The sequence below is a fragment of the Xenopus laevis genome, chromosome 2L (assembly GCF_017654675.1).
Source record: "Xenopus laevis strain J_2021 chromosome 2L, Xenopus_laevis_v10.1, whole genome shotgun sequence".
Classification (NCBI taxonomy): domain Eukaryota; kingdom Metazoa; phylum Chordata; class Amphibia; order Anura; family Pipidae; genus Xenopus; species Xenopus laevis.
The window spans coordinates 27,699,103-27,720,400 of record NC_054373.1 but is presented as its reverse complement, the minus strand read 5'-3'; the positions used below and the strand labels follow the sequence as shown (position 1 = coordinate 27,720,400).

The 21,298-nt window shown below is 39.8% G+C and overlaps 1 protein-coding gene across 3 annotated transcripts in view; it reads right to left on the bottom strand.

The window, feature by feature from the left end:
• tbc1d23.L (TBC1 domain family member 23 L homeolog) overlaps positions 1–21,298 on the bottom strand; it is a 41,670-nt gene that overhangs the window by 6,448 nt on the left and 13,924 nt on the right. For 2 of the 3 annotated variants that reach the window (XM_018246012.2, XM_018246013.2), the window contains exons 2-15: positions 18,321–18,432; positions 15,067–15,172; positions 13,719–13,923; positions 12,611–12,734; positions 11,356–11,480; positions 11,221–11,267; positions 9,639–9,742; positions 9,187–9,306; positions 8,338–8,430; positions 8,026–8,196; positions 7,010–7,052; positions 6,331–6,431; positions 4,580–4,722; positions 2,709–2,753 (exon numbers count right to left, since the gene is read on the bottom strand). In XM_018246012.2, coding sequence (XP_018101501.1) covers positions 2,709–2,753; positions 4,580–4,722; positions 6,331–6,431; positions 7,010–7,052; positions 8,026–8,196; positions 8,338–8,430; positions 9,187–9,306; positions 9,639–9,742; positions 11,221–11,267; positions 11,356–11,480; positions 12,611–12,734; positions 13,719–13,923; positions 15,067–15,172; positions 18,321–18,432 — 1,539 coding nt within the window. The remainder of the gene's footprint in view (positions 1–2,708; positions 2,754–4,579; positions 4,723–6,330; positions 6,432–7,009; positions 7,053–8,025; positions 8,197–8,337; positions 8,431–9,186; positions 9,307–9,638; positions 9,743–11,220; positions 11,268–11,355; positions 11,481–12,610; positions 12,735–13,718; positions 13,924–15,066; positions 15,173–18,320; positions 18,433–21,298) is intronic. The other variant, XM_018246015.2, reaches the window with a different exon arrangement.

Below are 21,298 nucleotides of genomic sequence, written 5' to 3'. Positions count from 1 at the left end.
TATGGTAGTAGCCCTGTAAAGTGAAGTCAGTGGGGCTCATTTATATAAACACTGGGCAAATTTGCTCATGGGCAGTAACCCATAGCAGCCAATCGGTAACTGTCGTTTTTACAGTCAGCTGCTGATTAAACAATGAATGCAATCATTTGATTGGTTGCTACAGTTACTGCAAATTTGCCCAGTGTTTATAAATGAGCCCCAGTATGTTCAACATGCACAGACAAGGCATCCTGAAACACAACGAAGTACCAGCGTTATAAGGAAGCAGGAATGCTTAGAACAAGCTGCACTTCTGTGAAGGGGTTCTTTGATGACAGGCCAGTCTGTTACACTCTATTATCCAGTTTAATCAGAAATTCTGTACTAATACATCCACTTAAAGGCATTGTTTAATTGTCATAACTTTTAGTATGCTATAGAATGGTCAGTTCTAAGAAAACTTTTAAATTGGTCTCTAAAGCTACAAATATATTGTTATTTGTACTTTTTATTACTCATCTTTCTATTTAGGTCGTCTCCTATTCAAATTCCAGTCCCTTATTTCCAATCAATGCATGGTTGCTAGAGGAATTTGGATCCTAGCAACCATATTGCTGAAATTGCAAACCGAAGAGCTGCTGAATAAAAAGATAAATAACCACAAGAACCAAAAATAATAAACGCTCTATATCATACTAAAAGTTAACTCAATGGTGAGCAACCTCTTTAATGGAGTCAATAGATGAGATGAACATAATAACAAGGGGCACATTTATCAAAGGTCAAAGTCGGAGATCCATGTTTAATAAGGCTAATCTGACCTAATATAGTTTCTAGAGACCCGAGATTCCAGATTTCAGAATCCCGAATCCTGTAATAAACTCAAATTGACTGGAAGTTTCTGTCCCAAATCAACTTCGATATTTTCTTTAATATTCCAGTTTTTCAAGATGTCATCTGACTTCTTTAATGGGTGGAGACTACTTGAATTGATGGACTTGATGAAAATAACCGCCGATAATGGAGTATAATATTTTTAAGTGAATTAATCAAGATTCTCCCCTTTGGGATCCTCTTGTTATACAGGCAGATTTGAGGAAATTCAAGGTTAGTTTATCTACTGCCATAAAGATGCAGGGATGCACCAAATCCATTATTTTGGATTCAGCCGAACCCCCATATCCTTTGTGAAAGATTCCGCTGAATACCGAACCGAATCCTAATTTGCATATGCAAAAGGGGGAGGGGGGAAGAGAGTGTGTGGCTATAGAATTCTTTAGTGCCTTGTTTTGTGACGAAAAGTCACATTATATTAAGGATTTGGTTTGGCCAGGCACAAGGATTCAGTTGAATCCGAATACTGCTGAAAAAAGGATGAATCCTGGCCGAATACCAAACCGAATTCTGGATTCGTTGCATCCCTACAAAGAACCTGTGCAAGATAAACACTACAACATGCTAAACACTACATCTTCACATGAATTCGATTTTTTCGAAATTCGAATATTCGACTAGTTAATAATAAAATTGAATATGACTCGAAAACTGAAATTGGATTCAAATCTAAATTGACCAAACTCGATTCGATTATTAGTCACTGCACCTCTCCCATTGACTTATACAGTATTTTGGCTGGTTTTAGGTGGCAAAAAGTTGAATTCTTAAGGGCTTTAGCACACAGGCAGATTTGGGGAGATTTAGTTGCCTGGTGACTAATCGCCTCTTCTTCGGGGCGTCAATCTCCCAGAAGTGCCTTCCACCTGCTAAAATTAAAAATCACCTGCGGCAATGCAATGATTGCTGTTCGATTTTCGAAGCCACCCGAAGTTTCCTCGTGAGGCAACTACCGAAATCTAAGCGCCGCGAGTGCAATGCCACAGGCGATTTTACATTTTAGCAGGCGGAAGGCAGTTTGGGGATATTGTCGCCCTGAAGAAGAGGTGATTAGTCGCCAGGCGACTAAATCTCCCCGAATCTGCCCGTGTGCTAAAGCCCTTAAAGGACAGTTTATAATAAATCTCGAAAATCAGATTATAAATTTTTTAAAAAACTCAAATCGTGTTTGAATAATTCCCTAGTCGGATTTGTTTTGACCATAACATTTTCAATTCGACCCTTAATAAATCTGCCCCTAAGTGTGCATTGTATCCATCCATGCTCTACATCTTGTTTAGGAATGTCTATTTACTCTTGCAATTCCGATACCTGGGAAAGGAGATGTAGACAGGGAAGGTAAAATGAATATCAAGGTAAAGGATGTGCAATAAAGAAAAGGTAATATGCTCATTGGAAGGGTTTTGTAACTTAGAGCCATCAAAGAAGATTCCTTCACAAGAGAGCAAGGTGTTATTAAGCATATCTGCACAGCGCTGTAATTGAAAGGTGAGCTGGATAGAAAGCGATTAGCTATACATGGAATAAAAGAGTTAGTGTTGTAGTTCTGCTCACACAGCTGCTGTAAGGTATGTGCATCCTCTGACCTGTTACTGATCATCAGTGACACTGACATTCCACATAACACACTTAGGAAAGGGGCCTGGGTTTATCAATAAAAATTTAGATTTGGCAAGCTTTCATTTGTGATCCAATAAACTCAACAATGAGAAAAACAAGCATTTCCCATTGGAGTTACAGAGAGAATTTAGTGGGTTGTGTCGGTGTGACTGAAGCTACACACAGTGAGACATTGGATTAAGTACAGAAGTGTCACAGATCACTATGGGGCTTACCGCTCCAAACTCGCCCTCTCTGGCCAGGGTATATTGAAAGAGATTCTAGAGTAAATTGAGGCATAGAATACAAACCAAAACAAAGAAGGATATCATTAAGGAAAACTCAACGTCAAAGCAAAAGATACCAAGTTCATATTTCATGTATTTTCCCTTGAAAAGAAAGTAAATAGATCGTAAAGTGTCATAGAATTCCATGTGTCGTTAATATTTCTTGTCGGCATATCAAAGAGGCCATTTGCATAGCTTGCATTGAGAATAATATTCAAAGCAACATGGTAGCACTCTCTGAGAGGTATACATGCAAATGTTCATGGGGATGATCTGCGGGCGTCCTAAGCGGTGACTAAAATAATATATTTAAGGGAAAATACAAGAAATAGGATTACACAATTGGCTTTTGATCAACATTTCATCTTCGCCAGCTGTTCAACATGAGCATACTGGGATCAGGTTAATTTGAACATGCATGCTGTATATACACACAAACTTAAAGGGGTGGTTTACCTTTATCTTTAACTTTTATTATGTTATAGAATGTCCTATTCTTAGCAACTTTGGTCTTCATTATTCATTTTTTATAGTTTTCAAATTATTTTCCCTTCACTTCTACATCATTCCAGCTGACCCCGGCAGCCAAAAACTATTGCTCTGTGAGCATACTATTTTATTATTATTGTTACTTTTTATACCTTATCTTTCTATTCAGTCCCTCTCCTATCTATATTCCAGCCTCTCATTTAAACCACTGCCTGGTTGCTATGGTAAACAAGGCCCTGGCAACTAGGGATACACTAAATCCACTTTTTCGGATATGGCCGAATCCCCAAAACCTTCATGAAAGATTCGGTTGAATACCGAACCCAATCCTAATTGGGACAGGAAGTGAAAAAGTGGAAAAAACATTTTTTACTTCCTTGTTTTGCGACAAAAAGTTATGTGATTTCCCTTCCCACCCCTACTTTGCATATGTAAATTAGGATTTGGTTTGGCCAGGCACAAGGATGCGGCTGAATCCTGCCAAAAAAGGCCGAATCCTGTCAAACTCTTGAACCGGATCCTGGATTCGGTGCATTCCTACTAGCAACCAGATAGCTGCTAAAATGCCATACTGGAGCGCTGTTCAACAAAAAGCTAAATCATTTAAAAAATCACAAAAAATTAAACACAACTGCAAATTGTCTCAGAATTTCAAATGTCTACATTATACTAAAAGTCACTTTAGAAGTGAACAGCCCCTTTAATAAAGCATCAGTTTGACTTATTTATTTGAAATTCTTGAACCTTAATGCAGAGATCTAAAGTAACAAATTCATATGGAAACAGTATGAGAAAAAATATACATAAGTAAAAAAAGGCCATTGATAAACAACTGTTAGATTCTTCAGAATTAACATCAGGAATGCCCAGCTGGGAGCCTCCAGTTGCTGCTAAAGTGTGACTCCATCTATTATTATTTTTTTTGTTCCAACACTCCTCTCACTTGCTGCAGTTGTTCCTTATAAGCCATGTATTCAACACCTGCACTTCACATAGACACTGCCATAGGAGGAAAGGTCCTTCCTAAAATATTCGGTTGCCTCCTAAACACAGGCTAGAAGCCTTGCACCGTCATTTGCAGTGCTGGCGCTGCTTTGTTTTTTACAAAAGGTTAAACTGTAAATGCCCTGTGTCTCACGGACAGTTCAAGGAGTTGTTTAACAACAAAGGGACATTCCTGATTTATGTATTTTTTGCCCGCTCAGCTGGGAACCCCACATTTTCTGCATTGTCTGGGTCCCCTCTTCTTGTAACTGCCATGCTGCCAGTAAGGTAGCACATCTATAACAGTCCCTAGTTCATGTATTAGCAGAGATGGAGGATTAGCCTACCTATCTACTGGAGTCGACGTGTTCTCGATGAAGCTGATGACTTTGTCTTTCACATTCACAGACTTTGTTTTGAAAGCTACTGTCATTTTGTTTACTAAGGACTTCATGCCTTTGCCATCAGCCACAGCAACAGCAGAATCATCCTGGGGAAAAACACAGAAGTTGTAAAAATCTAAAGACAGCCATAAAAAACACTTGTTTGTCTGCTTTTGAGTCCCTGTTGGTCTGGTTTGGCCACCCAAGTGTTGAGCCTAACTGTACGGAGTCAACCAGTCAGCCATAAGGATCACACGGGAGGCCAGTGCAGAACCGCTGCTTGTGGATATTACGTTTAGCCAAGTTCATTAACAATAAATATAGTCATACAACTGGAATACATATTGAAGAGTACCTCCCAAATATGGCACATCTCTGAATACTATAAGCTGGGCAGTTCAAGGCTGCACTGTACCTGCTGTGAAATATGTCATGAATCATGGATGGAACCAGGCCCGGACTGGTAATCTGTAGGTTCTGGCAAATGCCAGAAGGGCTGCTGTAAATTGCCATAGACAGTCATTATTTTTTTGGCTGGTGGGGGGCTGTTTGGGCCTCTGCGTACCGGAAATGGCACGGCCTATTTTGATTCTCAGTCCAGACCTGGATGGAACCTTGTTTCAGAAAGGGTGGAGCAAAGAGCTATATACAGGAAAATGCTATGGTCCCACACAAGCTCCTGTACTTTTCACTGAACTGTACAGTACATTGTAACCTTTACAGTGCAGGCAAGTCACCTTGATAAACTTTACTGCTTGCTGGTATAGTCAGCTTCCATGTGTACAATTTAGGGATGCAATGAATCCACTATTTTGTATTCAGCCGAACCCCCGAAAAATTTTGTGAAAGATTCGGCCATACTTGTTAGGAATTCAAATGGGCAGCACTCCGATTAAAAGAAAAGCCTTTATTTTTCACATGCCGGGCAACAACGACAGAGCAACGTTTCGAGCCCACCTGGCTCTTTGTCAAGCTAATTAACATATGTACATTTCCTTTCCAGCCATATACCGAACCGCAAATTAGGGATGGGAAGGGGAAAACATTTTTTACTTCCTTGTTTTGTGACAAAAAGTCACGCAATTTGCCTCCCTGCCCCTGATTTGCATATGCAAATTAGGATTCGGTATGGCCAGGGAGAAGGATTCAGCCGAATCCGAATCCTGCTGAAAAAGGTCGAATACTGGCCAAATCCCGAACAGAATCCTGGATTCGGTGCATCCCTAGTACAAAGCACTCCCTCTGTTTCATTTTTAATATTTTTGGGTGCCCTTTAAAAACAAGAAGCATTATCCAGATTACAAAGCCAGCAACAACAAAAATGAAAGGGACTCAAATGTAAAATGTGTATACACTGTGCACCAGGGCCATGACCAAAAAATGCTGTGCACATATTTTGGCTCTATGGCTTAACAGCACTCCTGCAAACATTGTATTACTCTGGTTCTTCTTAAATGTGGATTCTGGGAACATTTCCATTGTGCAATTGTTGCTCTTGCTTGAAAGAGAACTGCATAACATTAATTAATCATTACAAATTGCCAGTAACTTGTAGCATGTGCAGAATTGATATATGCATATATAAAACCAGTTTGTTATTGTTCCTTATTTTTAACTTTAACATTGACTCAGTTCATGGTTCAGTCCCCTGTGTATTAACTCTTAGGATCTATGGTGTTTAAGTAGCAATAACAATGGCTGTTCTACATACTTACATCTGCATACATGGAAATGCTGCCACGTGATCCAGAAGTACTAACTATCCAGTGTCCATAACCATTTTCCATGTTAATGTCTGCTAAATGTTGCTGCAGTGCTGGAAAATAAAGGGACAGGCTTAATATTCACAATGTGGCAGATCACGGCATCTAATTTTATGTTAAACCTACAGAGGAATTAAAGAAGCAGTGTTAAAAACCATGATATCCTACAACTGTCTAGCAGGGACCATTTCTTCTTCGCACTCCTTTAGTCTGGTCATCCAACCCCTCCCTCAGCTTGATCCATGTTGCAGTGACGGAATCTGGGACTTGAAGTCCTGCTGCTTTCAGAGAATCCATCAATGCTCATGGAATAAGGTGAAAGTGTAGTTAAATGACTGTCAGCTTAAGTGGGGTGGTGGAAAATGGCATAATTATATGAGATCACATCAAAAAGAGAGTTGTTTTCCCTTTTAAGGGCAAGAGGCAGAGCATTGGATTTTCAAGTAAACACAGAGAGTGTGTTCACTCTAGTTGTTCCACCTAAACACATGTAAAACATAATTTCCAGTAAAGCAGAGTCCAGTCCTTTTACCACACAGCCCATTAATAACACATTATCTAAGCGTTCAGCACAGCAGAACTACTGCCAGCTAGCTCAGTCATGCAACGGCAATCACAAGCAATTACTTACCCATGAATCCTCCTTTGGCAATGCTGACATACTCTTTATTTTTCTGTCGGGCAAAGAAGAATAGAAAAGAAATACTGAGACAGATTCCAAGTCAAATCATCACACAGCTTGGAAGATAACATAGTTTCGACAATGAATGCCATATTTTTAACACACGACACAAGAAGTTTTTTATAAGTCCTATTGTTGCTGAACAACAAGGCAGTCCTGGGAAAATAAGATGCTTATTAATATAAAGCAGGGATATCAAACCAGCAAACTCATCCTACTGTTCTAGAGACAGTCTCAGTTATACATTATGGGGGTTATTTATTAAACTCTGAATGTCAGAGTCTTTAAAATCCAAGCTTTTTGTGTAAAAACAGAAAAAAAACAATTTTTTAGGATTTATTATAGCCCGAGGATGGAAAAAGTCTGAATCTGAAAATCTGGCATAAATCAATGGGAGAAGTCCTGAAGATATACTGATCTTTGCTGGTTTTTGCGCAATAATCCAAAAATGTCATGGTTTTCTGGCAAAAAAAAATTTTGTGTGGAAAATTCCAAAAAATCGTACAATTCTTTTTTTCCACTATTTTTTCCGCACAGAAAATTTTCGGGAAAATGAATTGATAAATAAGGGGAAAAAACGATGTGGATTTAGACGGAGTATTTTTAAGAAAATAATAACATAAATTCTGACTTTGATAAATGGGCCTTTCCATTACATAACTATCCCATTTTTCTGGGATGATGGGCTTTATGGGGCGCTACAAATATAAATTTAAATAGCACACAAAGTGCAGCACACTGTTGGAAACACCAATTTAATTAAATTTTTCTTTTAATCAGTAGCAACTGAAATTGCAAGCAGATAATTAACCTGAATGTAGATACAAATTTGGACAAAACTATACTAAACCAGTGGTATCTGAACTGGGTGATTCATGGATCAACATTTATGCCTTCCTGCAAACTAGGTCTGTTTTGGATCATCAGTATTGTAAATTTGTATTGAGTTACAGGTGTGTACAGACCTGTAAAAAGTGAGCTAGGACCATGTTCATGTACATATCTTCCTCTTCGCGGCCACTTCCCATGAAGCATAAGTGTTCACCCCCAGCTATGGATCCCGATTCAATGGACTGTTTCTGTGCTTCCAGCAGTGACTTGACGGAGAGTGCAAATTCTCCTGGGTTCTGCAGCATCTGTAAGGCAATATAAAAACAACATTGGACCAGTTAGCTTATAAAAGGAATCTCAACACTGACTGCATGTTCACCAGTCAGATTTACACATTCAATTAATAAACATGAGGCTGGATATTATAGGACAAAGTTAGCACTGACCAGGTCAGAATCCAAATGGAAAGCTGTTGAAAGGTGGCCAGAGTTGTACTGTTCTGCAGGCCGGCAATCCACCACAAAAAACCGGACTCCATCCTGAAAGAGAGAATAGGATGTAAGATGGTTATGATCAGTTTTAAATTATTAACTGTGTTTTACATGCTTAAAATGAACCATTTTTGATGTTGCAGACATTTGTGTCCTGCCCTTTAACAAAGATACCTGTAGTTTGGGATTCCCATAAAACAGGCAAAGTATGGAGTGGTTTCATTATGTCCTCTACAGCTCATTTTATGTTAAACATCTGCTTATCAACTGAATAATCTAATTTTCCCACCACAATAACATGCTGGCATTGCTAGGATGAGTAGGTTTATTTCACAAAATGATATGTGGTAAGGAAATAGGTTACCTTCATTCCAGAAGTCTTTAGGCTCCTGCCCATGCTATATCCACATATACTTTCACTCCACCCCGGGTAATAAAACTTCCATTCCTACATACAACAGGCTGCAACATGAATAACAATGGATCCCTCTCAGCAGCAGTGATCTTGAGGAGGATGCCTCTAAGTATCAGACCATTCGGGTTATGTCAGTGGCTGACTTCCCAGCAGGACTAATTCTGCCTCACCATGGACTCTACCAACCAGCAGAGGAGGTTGCAACTCGCTTCCCCTCCTTGGTAAGTGTTTATTACAGACTTGCATCCTCTATAACTATTTATTGTGATTTAATGTTTTACCCTTATTCTACAGCCATCTCTATGGCTAAAATGTTTCTGGAAAAAAATTCACAGGGGATTGTCCACCTACTGATGCTGCTTCCAATCAAATTAGCATCATGTACTTACCCCTTGCTGCTGATTTGCTTGAAGAATCTCAGACACGGCAACCGCCAAACAAAGGGCCTGGCTCAAGTCTGTGTCATCTTTGAATGCGATCAAGCTACTGCCAAACAAGCTCTGGTGATCCTAAATGGGAGACGAGTTGTTTGAGACACCCTGTTAGTTTGCAATAAAAGAATCATGCACTTTTATGCCTATTTCCTGGGCTAATGATTGGGTTATACAGCAGAAGTGTCACAGAGCCCTTCTCAACAACAAAGACAGCAAATAAGCTGCATTCCCCCATATAAGAACAAAATCAATCTACATTTTAGTTACAGGGGTCACTAGAAAACAAAAAGGAAGACTGCAGAACATCAAAGTGACTATACAGACATAGTCATGAGTCTATTTGACCAAATGATTTAATGAAACATTTATGAAAAAGATATTTTGTAGTGGTCATCCTAATATTGTACCTTTCGAAGGGAAGCTGGCGTTTTGCTATAGTAATACTGGGCCAGATTGAAGAGGTCCTCAATGTCCTCTGTTTCTAAACTTGAGGGAGTACGCGCCAGACATTCTGAAAACAGAAGAAATGGAACTTCTGAGATTATAACAGTGCTTTCTAGTGGAGACCTGTGAGGGACTAACTGAGTGAACTTGCACCCAAACTACTTATTCATCAGTTTGGACTTGCATTTTGATTCAACAAGCAAAACATTTATCCACAACTCAAACCTTCCATCATGCTACCTCTATCTCTCTATCTATCTATCTATCTATCGATCGATGTCTCCATCCATCTATCCATGTATGTATCTATCCATCTGTCTATCTATCTATCCTTCCATGTATCAATCTATCCATGTACCTATCCATGTATCCATCCACGTATCTATCTATCTATCTATCTATCTATCTATCTATCATTGATCTTCCATCTATCTATCTATCTATCTATCTATCTATCTATCTTCCATCTATCTATCTTCCATCTATCTATCTTCCATCTATCTATCTTCCATCTATCTATCTTCCATCTATCTATCTATCTTCCATCTATCTATCTATCTTCCATCTATCTATCTATCTTCCATCTATCTATCTTCCATCTATCTATCTATCTTCCATCTATCTATCTATCTATCTATCTATCTATCTTCCATCTATCTATCTATCTTCCATCTATCTATCTATCTATCTTCCATCTATCTATCTATCTATCTTCCATCTATCTATCTTCCATCTATCTATCTATCTATCTATCTATCTATCTATCTATCTATCTTCCATCTATCTATCTATCTATCTATCTATCTATCTATCTATCTTCCATCTATCTTCCATCTATCTTCCATCTATCTATCTATCTATCTATCTATCTATCTATCTATCTATCTATCTATCTATCTATCTATCTTCCATCTATCTTCCATCTATCTTCCATCTATCTATCTATCTATCTATCTATCCATCCATCCATGGGGTAAATTTATCAAAGAGTGAAGTTCCGCCACTAGAGTGAAATTCCGCAGCTCTCAATTCATTTCTATGGGATTTTGAAAAGGGTATTTATCAATGGGTGAAGTGAAAGTTCACCCTTTGATAAATACACTGATAAAAATCCCATAGAAATGAATGGAGAGTGGCGGAATTTCATTCTAGTGGCGGAACTTCACTATTAACTTCACTCTTTGATAAATATACCCCTATGTACCTATCCATCTGTGTATCTATCAGTGTGCTGAATAACTGAAAGCCAAAATCAAATGCAGGAAGGCAAATAGATCTGAACTTGATGGATTTCTGAAGTTTGGGCAGTCTTTGACTATACACATTTCTTGCTATCCCTGGTTTGCATTTTCCTGCTGGAAAAGAGAGGCCGAGACAAGCAAAGTAAAGAACAGATGTTGTCTAAACAACAATTAAGTGCTGGTAAAAATGACTAGATCTTAAAAAAATTCAGTATCGGATTGATTGCCACAATATAATCAAACATAATAACCTGTCAGTTTTTATTGTAAAAATAATAATCTTTATTAATAAACAAGAACCTACTTATAAGTTCTTCTTTGTCATCTACTTCCTGTCCTAGAACGGCTTCTCTAAAAATACAAAAGAAAGCAAATCATGAGCGGTGACATGCAGGTAACAGAGCTCAGAGAACTCTCCGCTACAGAAACGTGTTCTCACTTGGAATTGACGAGCATGATGAGCATGAGGAAGTACATGAAGAACGGATCTGCCTGCTGTAAGTAGTTATCCCAGATGGCCTGAGTCACATCCACGGAACAATGAAAGGCAAGCAGGCTTCCGAACTAAAGGAAAAAAAGAATAAACATCCATTCGAAAAAGCGAGTCCCTTTCACATTCACTCACATTATTTTCAATTTTATCAGGAGCCAGTTAACCTGCCTGTATGTGCGTGTGCGAAGAAACCAGTACCCAGGATACCAGAGAAAACCCAAGCAATTGGAGAAAATACAAACTCCTTGCAGATAGTGCTCCAGCTGGAAGTGAACTGAGAACACTAGCTATACTGTATATCTAATATAAGTAATTCTAAAACAACTGGACTTGCTGAGTAATCATTGAAGATGTTTCACTACTCATCCGAGCAGCTTCTTCAGTTATATTAGATATAACATGACCTGGATGAATGAAAATCTTTATAGTAATATCTATACTGTATTGCAGTAATCCCCAACCTGTAGGTCGTGAGCAACATGTTGCTCACAAACCCCTTGGATGTTGCTCCCAGTGACCTCAAAACCGGTTATTTTTTTAATTCTTGGCTTGAAGGCAAGTTTTAGTTGCATAAAAACCAGGTGTACTACCAAACAGAGCCTCCTGTAGGCTGCCAGTCCACATAGGGCTACCAAATAGCCAATTATATCCTTTATTTGGCACTCTGCAGGAACTTTTTTCATTCTTCTGTTGCTCCCCAACTCTTTTTACATTTGAATGAGCTCACGGGTAAGAAAGGTTAGGGACTCCTGCTGTATTGCTATCTATTCTCTGGTAACATTCTGCATAGGATTTGTAAAGTGTAAGATCATAAACAAATTCTGTGAAGACAGACATGAAAAGTGACTTTGCTACTGTACATAAGCAGAAAATTTAATCAAGTTAATCTAGTGCCCACTTCATGAATCCATAGCACTCTGTGGCCTGTCAACAGTTTACCTGCTCCTTTTGTTCACATTCTGATAAACGTTGATAAATGAGTAAGTGAAGGGCAGAATGGTCACATTTTCCCTTTTCAGTACCAGAACAGAGTGATAATTAACCCCATCATGTGCAGTTACAAACCTCAGCTGAACTACTAATAAACAAATAATCCAACTGAACCATTTGGGTGACAGAAGTCCAGACCAGACCACATTGCAACCTAACACTAAGGACTATTGCACTTGACAACCACAGCCTATAGATATTGCATAGTTACCCAGTTAAGTGCGTAAAGATCAGGTGTAATTTTCTTAGTGTCTAAAAAAGAACAGAGTTCTGGCTCGTGGTACTGCAAAAGTAGTCGAAATAAATGGAATGGTTTTCCTTTTCTGTTGCAATCCCTTAAGAAAAAAGGAAACACAAGTTATTATCCTTATAGACCCAACATGCTGCACAGTGCTATACACTAATATATCAAATAATATACAATCTAATATTCCATGCACACACACATACCAATTCCCTTGGACTGAGAATCCAATGGATCTAATACTATACAAACCTCTGAAAAGCGTAATAGGCACCACAAGCTGGCTAAAACTTAGGTCATTTGTTGTGAAGCTATAAGGGACCACCATTTCCATCAGGCTGCACACTCGTTTTGGTGAGGGAACTAAGTCTAAAATAGAATAAGGCTAGAAATGCTGTATTTTGTATACTAAACATAAACATGAACTTACTGCACCACAAGCCTAATCAAACAAATGATTTATGCTTTCAAAGTTGGCTACAGGGGGTCACCATCTTGTAACTTTGTTAAACATCTTTGCAAGTCTAAGACTGTGCACATGCTCAGTGTGGTCTGGGCTGCTTAGGGATCGTCAAACAAAGCTGCTTGAGTTCTGCATGGCTGGGAAGTAAGGCGCGGGCTCCCCCTGCTGTTCATAAGTATGATTGTTTCCCTGCTCAGCAGTTAGGGACCGTCTGACAATTCCTATCCACAGCAGTAAATGAAGGGAGAATTTCACTGCATACAGTCAGGGTTCTTATAAAAACGGTACACATTTTTTAATTAAAGTATATTGGAGATAGGTTTCTTTTTCATTAAAGAAAGTGAAAATGGGATTTTATTTTTTTGCCTTTACATGCCCTTTAAGCAGAACAACTGGTAACGTGTATGAGCATGTGCTAGTAGATATGAACATTCTCAAAAGCTAATCAGTGATTGGTTGCTACGGGTAATTGCCCATGGGCAAAATTGCTCAGTGTTGATAAATGAGGCCCTGTAACTCCTGATCCATAGCTTACATGAGTAGCACAAAGAAACCCTTTCTATATCCTTTATAACAGGAGCACAAATATAACATGGCAAAAGGCAGAATTACCTTGGGATGTACTTATTCATGATCGCATAGAAGCAATTGTATAAATCACTGCGTGGTAGCTGAAGGCCCACCAGTGGCTTGAGAAGCTGGATCCAGCTGACATCTTCCTGGTACTTAACATTGCGGGATTTACAGTAAAAGGTTACAACAGATTCGATATCCTGAAGCAACGCAGGTTTTCTTTCTTCGGCCACTGACAGCTGGTCTGCGCAAACACATAGTAAGATTAAATAGCTGGTAACCGACACTCTCTTTATTATGAGTATCATCGATCATCAAGTCTTGGAAAGAGGAATTCACACACAAGTTTCTTATAAATAGGGAAAGACGTATTACATGACGTTCAATTTATTTGTGTTAGTCGGCCCTTGTATGATTTATTGTCTGTGTGATGTAGTACAAGCATACGAGGGCCTGGGACCAGATCTCACTGTCAACTATTCCTCAGTCAACAGGGCGTCAATATGATAAATGGCACAGCTATAAAAGGACAGGGTACTATACGTATTACTGGTGGTATGTACACATCCACAATGCTTGGGACCTGGGGTTTTCCCGGATAATGGATCTTTCCATAATTTGAATCCTTATTCCTGAAGTCTACTAGAAAGTCATGTAAACATTAAATAAATCCAACAGGCTGTTTTGGCTTCCAATAAGGATTAATTATATCTTAGTTTGGATCAAGTACAAGCTACTTGTTTTATTATTACAGAGAAAAAGGAAAACATTTTTAAAAATTTGGATTATTTGGATAAAATGGAGTCGGCCTTTCCGTAATACAGGGCTTTCTGGATGATGGGTTTCCCATACATGTATCGGACCTAGCTCACCACATGCACTTTGTTGAGAATACGGAGATATTTGTTTGCCTACATTGCACATTTTATATATTTACTGTCTAAGTATTATATTGACTTACTTTATATACTTTGCTGGGAAATCTGTTCAGTTTATTTGGTGTTTATGGGACTGTATCAATAGATATATCATATCAGTTTTTATTTTCTGGATTTTCTAACCTAATGTTTAATCAAAGGTGTTTGTATTCTATTTATATAGAGCACTTCTTGCCTACAATGTAAAGGCATGCTGTTTTCAAACTATGTAGTGCTCAGTATTGTGCCTGCATTTACGGCCTGTCATTTATTCCTTGTTTTGAAGTCCCATTCAGCCTATAAAACCATTTCAGACTGGCAATTCTCCAGTCGTTCAGGATACTGGTAGGTAGTTATCTGTTATGCCTACCACGTTTAGTGAATGTACAAAAAAGGACAGTAACATTTCCTATTTAGCTTCCAGACAAACTATGTATTAAATACATACTGACTCAATATTAATATCTTACCAATCAGGTTTTGGCAATCTTTGTGGATGAGCGGCTGCTCTTGGAGATCCAGAGAACCGTCCCATGAAGCTAAACTGTCCCCTTTTCCAGACACATTCAGCGCAATCTAGAACATGGAAAACTCTATGAGTGCCAGTTGAAAGGATTTGTTTTCGTTAAGGGTTTTGTGCATTTTCCTGAATATCATACAGTTACCATAATCATTTGGAAGTGACAGCATAATATCTGTCAGTATAATAACTTACAGCAACAGGAGGAAGGCAACATTTTAGAACAACGCGATACACTATACGGAAAGCAGAACTTAGCAGAGCAAAATACAATAGGGGTGGAAAATATTATGTTAAGACAACAAAATATGACAATGCGAAAGAAAGCAGGACATAAAATACTAAAGGGTACCGATCGAATTAAAAGTGTTTACCTTATCAGAGGTGCGAGCTAACAAAGCCTAAAATCCACAAGAAGGAAATATATTATATATTATATATATTTTTTACACAAAAAAAGCCCCTAACCAGTAATGGGTCCCCTGCACCACCGGAATGGAACATAATAAACAAGTGCCGCAGCTCGCCAAACGTCTCACTCAGTCCTTTGTCATACGCATGCACATAACGTGCACATACGTATGCCCCAAACATGGCAGCCCACACCTGGAGATCTGCACGCTAGGGAGCTTTTCTGCAAAAATTGACTATTGTTTGCCCCTTAAGGACTCTGTTAGTTCACACCTCTGGTAAGATGGGGACATTTTTCATGCAATAGGTGCCCTTTAATATTAGGAAAGAAGGTGTATGTGGCTGCCTTTGATAAAGCCTGGGGAAGCCAGTCGAAACGTGCGTCAGGCGCTATTGATTCTCTTTTAATAATTAGGCAGGGCGTCTGAACTCTCAAGGGGGAAGAGTGATAGAAGGGCGGGCTCCGGGTGGAGGGAGGCTGCAGCACTGTTCAAGGTGGGGTGCGAATTTACCTTTAGCCTCCAACCGAGCGTACCTGCTAGCGCTGATCCAGCAGATTTGTTTCGGTGAGAGCTGTGTCGGCTCATTAATGCCCACATCAGTATGTAGTCTAGTTAATAAGGGGACAATTTACTGGTGGAAGGGCGGGCTCCGGGTGGTTGAGAGCTGTGGGTAGATCCTTAAGTGTGGTGTATTAGACCAAGAGCCTCTGAAAATACACCTCCATTACCGCTGACTTAGCAAAAACGGCCGGCCAGGCTCAACACCGGTTGTAAAACAACAGATCCGGTTACAGCGGACTGCTGTCCTTTCTTGCGGTGCATGTGGGCTGGGGACAAAATCCAGCATTGTGGTGGATTAGACTTAGAGCCTTTGCGATATACAGTACCTGATAGCAGATCTAGCAGAAACAGTTTTGCTCAAGCCGGTTAGGCTCAATACCGGTTATAACATAGCAGACACAGCTACAGCAAATTGCGGTTTCCTCATATTGTGTTCTACAAATTAAATTAAACTTTAAAACAGAAAAGTCTTTATTAAGAAATCTTACAGAAACTCCACTTCCTGTCCTCTACAGAAAAGGCGACGACGATCCATCCTGCTGCGCTCGATTTCTTCACCCATATTCTACTGACAGCGTGTGTGTTCATGTGTGTTCAAAGGAAGGCAATGTCAGCGGGCTCCCACACTGAAATGCTCATCGAATCCGACCACCACAGCCTTCACCTCAGAGTCAGTCTCCACCGAAGCCCAGTCCTTGGGGGTACCGGTCAGGAGGTCAGCTTCGAAGCCAAAGTGAGGGATCCCTGCGACCCCCTAACTCCTCACTTAGCGCCCGACCCCCAATTAGATAGACTCTGCCCTGGAGTCAGGGTACGGCTGTGCTTTCAGTTGCCCAAAGAACTTGCCGATTCCCCTGAGGCGAATCCCCTGTGTATTTGCCCCGGGCTGGAGCACCTGAGGGCAGGACCCATTGCGAAGCTGATGATCTCGGCGCTGTTCTCAGTGCTGTGCGGGAGATTGTGCCCATCCAGATCTCCAAGAAGAAGACCCGCTGCATGTATGCACAGAAGCTGGGGCGGCTGGGCTTCAAGGCTGAGCCGGGGGAAGTGTTCGGCACACCGTACTGTATGGTGATCTATCTGCCATGGTCTCTGCCTTGAGGAAACTACACGCCGGCCGGGAAGTTTGTGCCCCCTGCAGCTGTGTCGCAACTCACAACTTTCCGACAATTGCATCCAGCCATACTCGCATTCCCAGTCAGCCTATGAGAGACTGCGCCTGTCTGTGCGCCTGTGTGAGTGGGGCTGCCCTTTGGCCGCTTGACAGGCAATTCAAGTAATGCCCTTCTAAGTGATTGACAGGAACCCCTTCAAAAGCTGCACCGCTGCCATTGTGAATAGGAGAAATGTGAAGCATCCCCAGGCTCCCACGTTAGACACATTTCAGGGAGAGTCGGATGAAATGCCACCTTCCTTCCTCCTTTGGCTGGATGCGATTGTTGGAAAGTTGCGACATTTCTCTTATTCACAGTGGCAGCAGTGCAGCTTTTGAAAATGGGGTCCTGTCAGTCACTTAGAGGGGCATTACTTGAATTGCCCCGAGGTGAAGGCTGTGGTGGTCGCAATTTGATAAGCATTTCAGTGTGGGAGCTAATGGGGAGCCCGCTGACATCGCCTTCCTCTGAAAACAGAGAATATGGGTGAAGAAATCGAGCGCAGCAGGATGGTTCGTCGTCGCCCTGTTGCCTTTTCTGTAGAGGACAGGAAGTGGAGTTTCTGTAAGTTATTTCTTAATAAAGGCTTTTCTATTTTAAAGTTTAATTTGTTTTGGTGTTTTTATTTCATTCTATACTAACGCATTTTTAAGAAAAAATTTTTGATGTTACTGGTCCTTTTATTGGGTTTGTGCTGAACATAGTGTGCTTATTACATTAATTACAAATTGTGTTTCTCTGTCTCGCTAAACAGGGCAAATTGAGAAACTGAAGTTACAGCATGACTGGTGCTTACGAGTTAGATAATTAGATTACCGGTGCACACATAGATGCCGGGCATAATGGTTTCCTGCTAACAAAACAGTCACAACAAAGGGGGAAGGGAGGGGTTGCATACTAGAAATCTAATTATCTATCTACAAAGTATAGTGTTTTTCAGAGCAGTCTTTGGATTCGATGTCAACCTTTGGACATTTGCAAGGTGGTTGTTCCTTCAGGGCATGATGGACATCTGGAGAGGATTTAAAGCTAAACGTATCAATGGCAAAGATTGCATTCTAAAAAGGTTTGCTTACCTTCCATACTTTAGGCCTCAGATCACATGGGACTGGCCTTCCTTGAATGATATTTCTTACTGTCTCAAGGTCACAGCCTCCGGCCTCTAAAGCTTCACTGAGATCTGCTTCCCTATTTGAAATGTAAAAATAAATACATAAGTAAGGTATTCAGATCATGGCATCATAATATTTCCTGCATTGTACAGCAAGCAATGATTGATTATAGATACGAATTATGTCAATCCCCCCATATGTAATATAAGGCTCTAAATTTGCCCAGGAACAGTAACCCATAGTAACCAATAAGATGTTTGCATTTAAGCGGGTAGCCAATAAATGCTACTTGCCGATTGTTTGCTATGGGCTACTGCCCCTGGGTAAACATAGTACCTTTTATTACATAAGCCCAATAATGTAAAAGCCACAGCTTAGTGCTGCCTCGCTTTCCATCCCTTGGCCATGCTAACCTCTTAGAGCTTCAGACATTTTTTGATCTCATCAGAGGATCTATATACTGCTCCTTAACACTGAGTTGGAAAACAATGTAAGGATCAAATAGGCTGGGGATAATCTCTACCTACATATGCAAAGAACGGGTGCTGGAAGATCCATGTTATGGATCTCGATTTGTTGACAATTGTCTCTACAAGAACTCAACTTTATCAGGCGAAAACCCAGACCTTATCGGATTACCCAGCACAGATTACAATGCCAAAAAGCAACTTCAGGGACATCTGCCATTGACTTCTACATGACCTCGACAGGGTTTGTTCACCTTTCAAACACTTTTTTCAGTTCAGTTGTTTTCAGATTGTTCCCCAGAAATAAAGACTTTTTTCAATTGCTTTCCATTTTTGTATTTTTTTTTTTGTCTTTCCAAAATCTAAGTATAAAGTTTAATGTCCCTGTCTCTGGTGTTTGAGTCTGGCAGCTCAGTAATTCAGGAGCAAACTCGAAACGGTTACAATTTTGCAACATTTAGTTGATACATTTCTCTGGAGTATTAGCAACTATTGTATCAATTCTAACAGCTGCCTTTAATGAAACCCATGGATTCTGCTCAGCAGGGACAAAGATAACAAATGTATCAACTAAGGGCAAGGCCAGACGTGGCGTTTTTGCGGCATTTTTACGTTGCGTTTTTAAAAAAGAGCCAGGTGTAAATGCGCATAAACTGCACTACCACAGAAACTAATGGAAAACGCACTACGGCAATTCACACAGGACGCTTGAAAGCTGAAATCCGCCACAGGACGCCAGTATTGGCGTTTTTTTTAGCAGAAACGGCAATATGTCAAGAAACTACCAAATCAATAGACTCTATGGGATCTGCACGTTTGAAATCACACTTTGCGTAAATACGCAGCGTATTTTAAATATGGCATCCAAATTCTCAATGAAAACAATGAGTGCATGTTGGGAAAAGAATCCTACGTGCTGAAAAACGCATGAAAAACAAATGTTGATGGTCACATATGGTTTCAGTGGCGTATTTACGCCTGGCTGTTCTTTTTTAAAAATGCAACGTAAAAACGCAGCAAAATGCCACGTCTGGCCTTGCCCTTAATGTATCAATTTACAACAGTTTACAGGGTCGGCGACCCCTTCTCCCAGAGCTGCTTTAGAAGGTGAAAATTTACACACATAAAAAATAGAAAGTAAGTCATCATTACTGGTGAGCTATCTGAAAACAACTAGTTGTTTCAGGGTTTCCAAATGATTGAACAGACAGACACTATACAACATATATATATATATATATAACGACTCCTTTGAGTTAACTTTTACTACGATGTAGAGAGTGATAGGAAAGTTTCCAATTGGTTTTCTTTTTTTATTATTTGTGGTATTAAGCTTTTTATTCTACAGCTCGCGAGTGTGCAATTTCAGCTACTGGTTGCTAGGGCCCAAATTACCCTAGCAACCGTGCATTGATTTGACTAAAAGACTGTAACATGAATAGGACATGCGTGAATAGTAAGACAAGTAAAAAAAGAAAAAAAAAGTAGCAATAACAATACATTTGCAGCATTTGTTTTTAGATGGGGTCAGTGTTTGAAAGCTGAAAAGAGTCAGAAAAAGAAGGCAAAATCATAAAAAAAACTATAAAAAAAAATAATGAAGACAAATTGAAAAGTTGCTTTGGCCATTCTATAACATATTATATATTTATCAATGGGTCGAAGAGGACCGTATTCGAATCGTAGGATCGAAGGAATAGCGCATTCGATCAAATTCGATTCTAAGTTTTCCCCCTAAAAAAACTTTGATTTTTCAAAGTCCACCAATTGACTACCAACTAGGTTCTAGGAGGTCCCCCATAGGCTAAAACAGCACTTCGGCAGGTTTTAGATAGCGAATGGTCGAAGTCAGGGTTTTAACATTTCTAATTTTTCTCAAATTCGAATAGAATTTGGACTATTCCCTAGTCGAAGTACACAAAAAAAAGCTTGAAATTCGAAGTTTTTAACTTCAAAAATTCACCTCGACTTTTGATAAATCTGCCCCTAAAAGTTAACATTAAACGGCATGTAAAGGCAAAAAAATATCCCATCTCCAATATACTTTAAAGGAGAAGGAAAGGTTAAAACTAAGTAAGCCTTATCAGAAAGGTCCATCTAAATATACCAGTAATCCCCCAAAGTAATGCTGCTCTGAGTCCTCTGTCAAAAGAAACACTGCATTTCTTTCCTTCTATTGTGTACACATGGGCTTCTGTATCAGACTTCCTGCCTTCAGCTTAAACCTCATTGCCCTGGGCAAGAGCATGCTCAGTTTGCTCCTCTTCCCCACCCCCTCCCTTCTCTACTGTAACCTGAGCCCAGAGCAGGGAGAGACTCAGGCAGGAAGTGATGTCACACCATGTTAATACTGCAGCTCCTATCCTAAACAAACAGAGTTTCTAGAGCTTTTTACTCAGGTATGGTAAAACATTCTACAGAATAAATATAGCATTCTAGCTTGCACTATTGCAGCTAATCTATTGGCAATAAAAT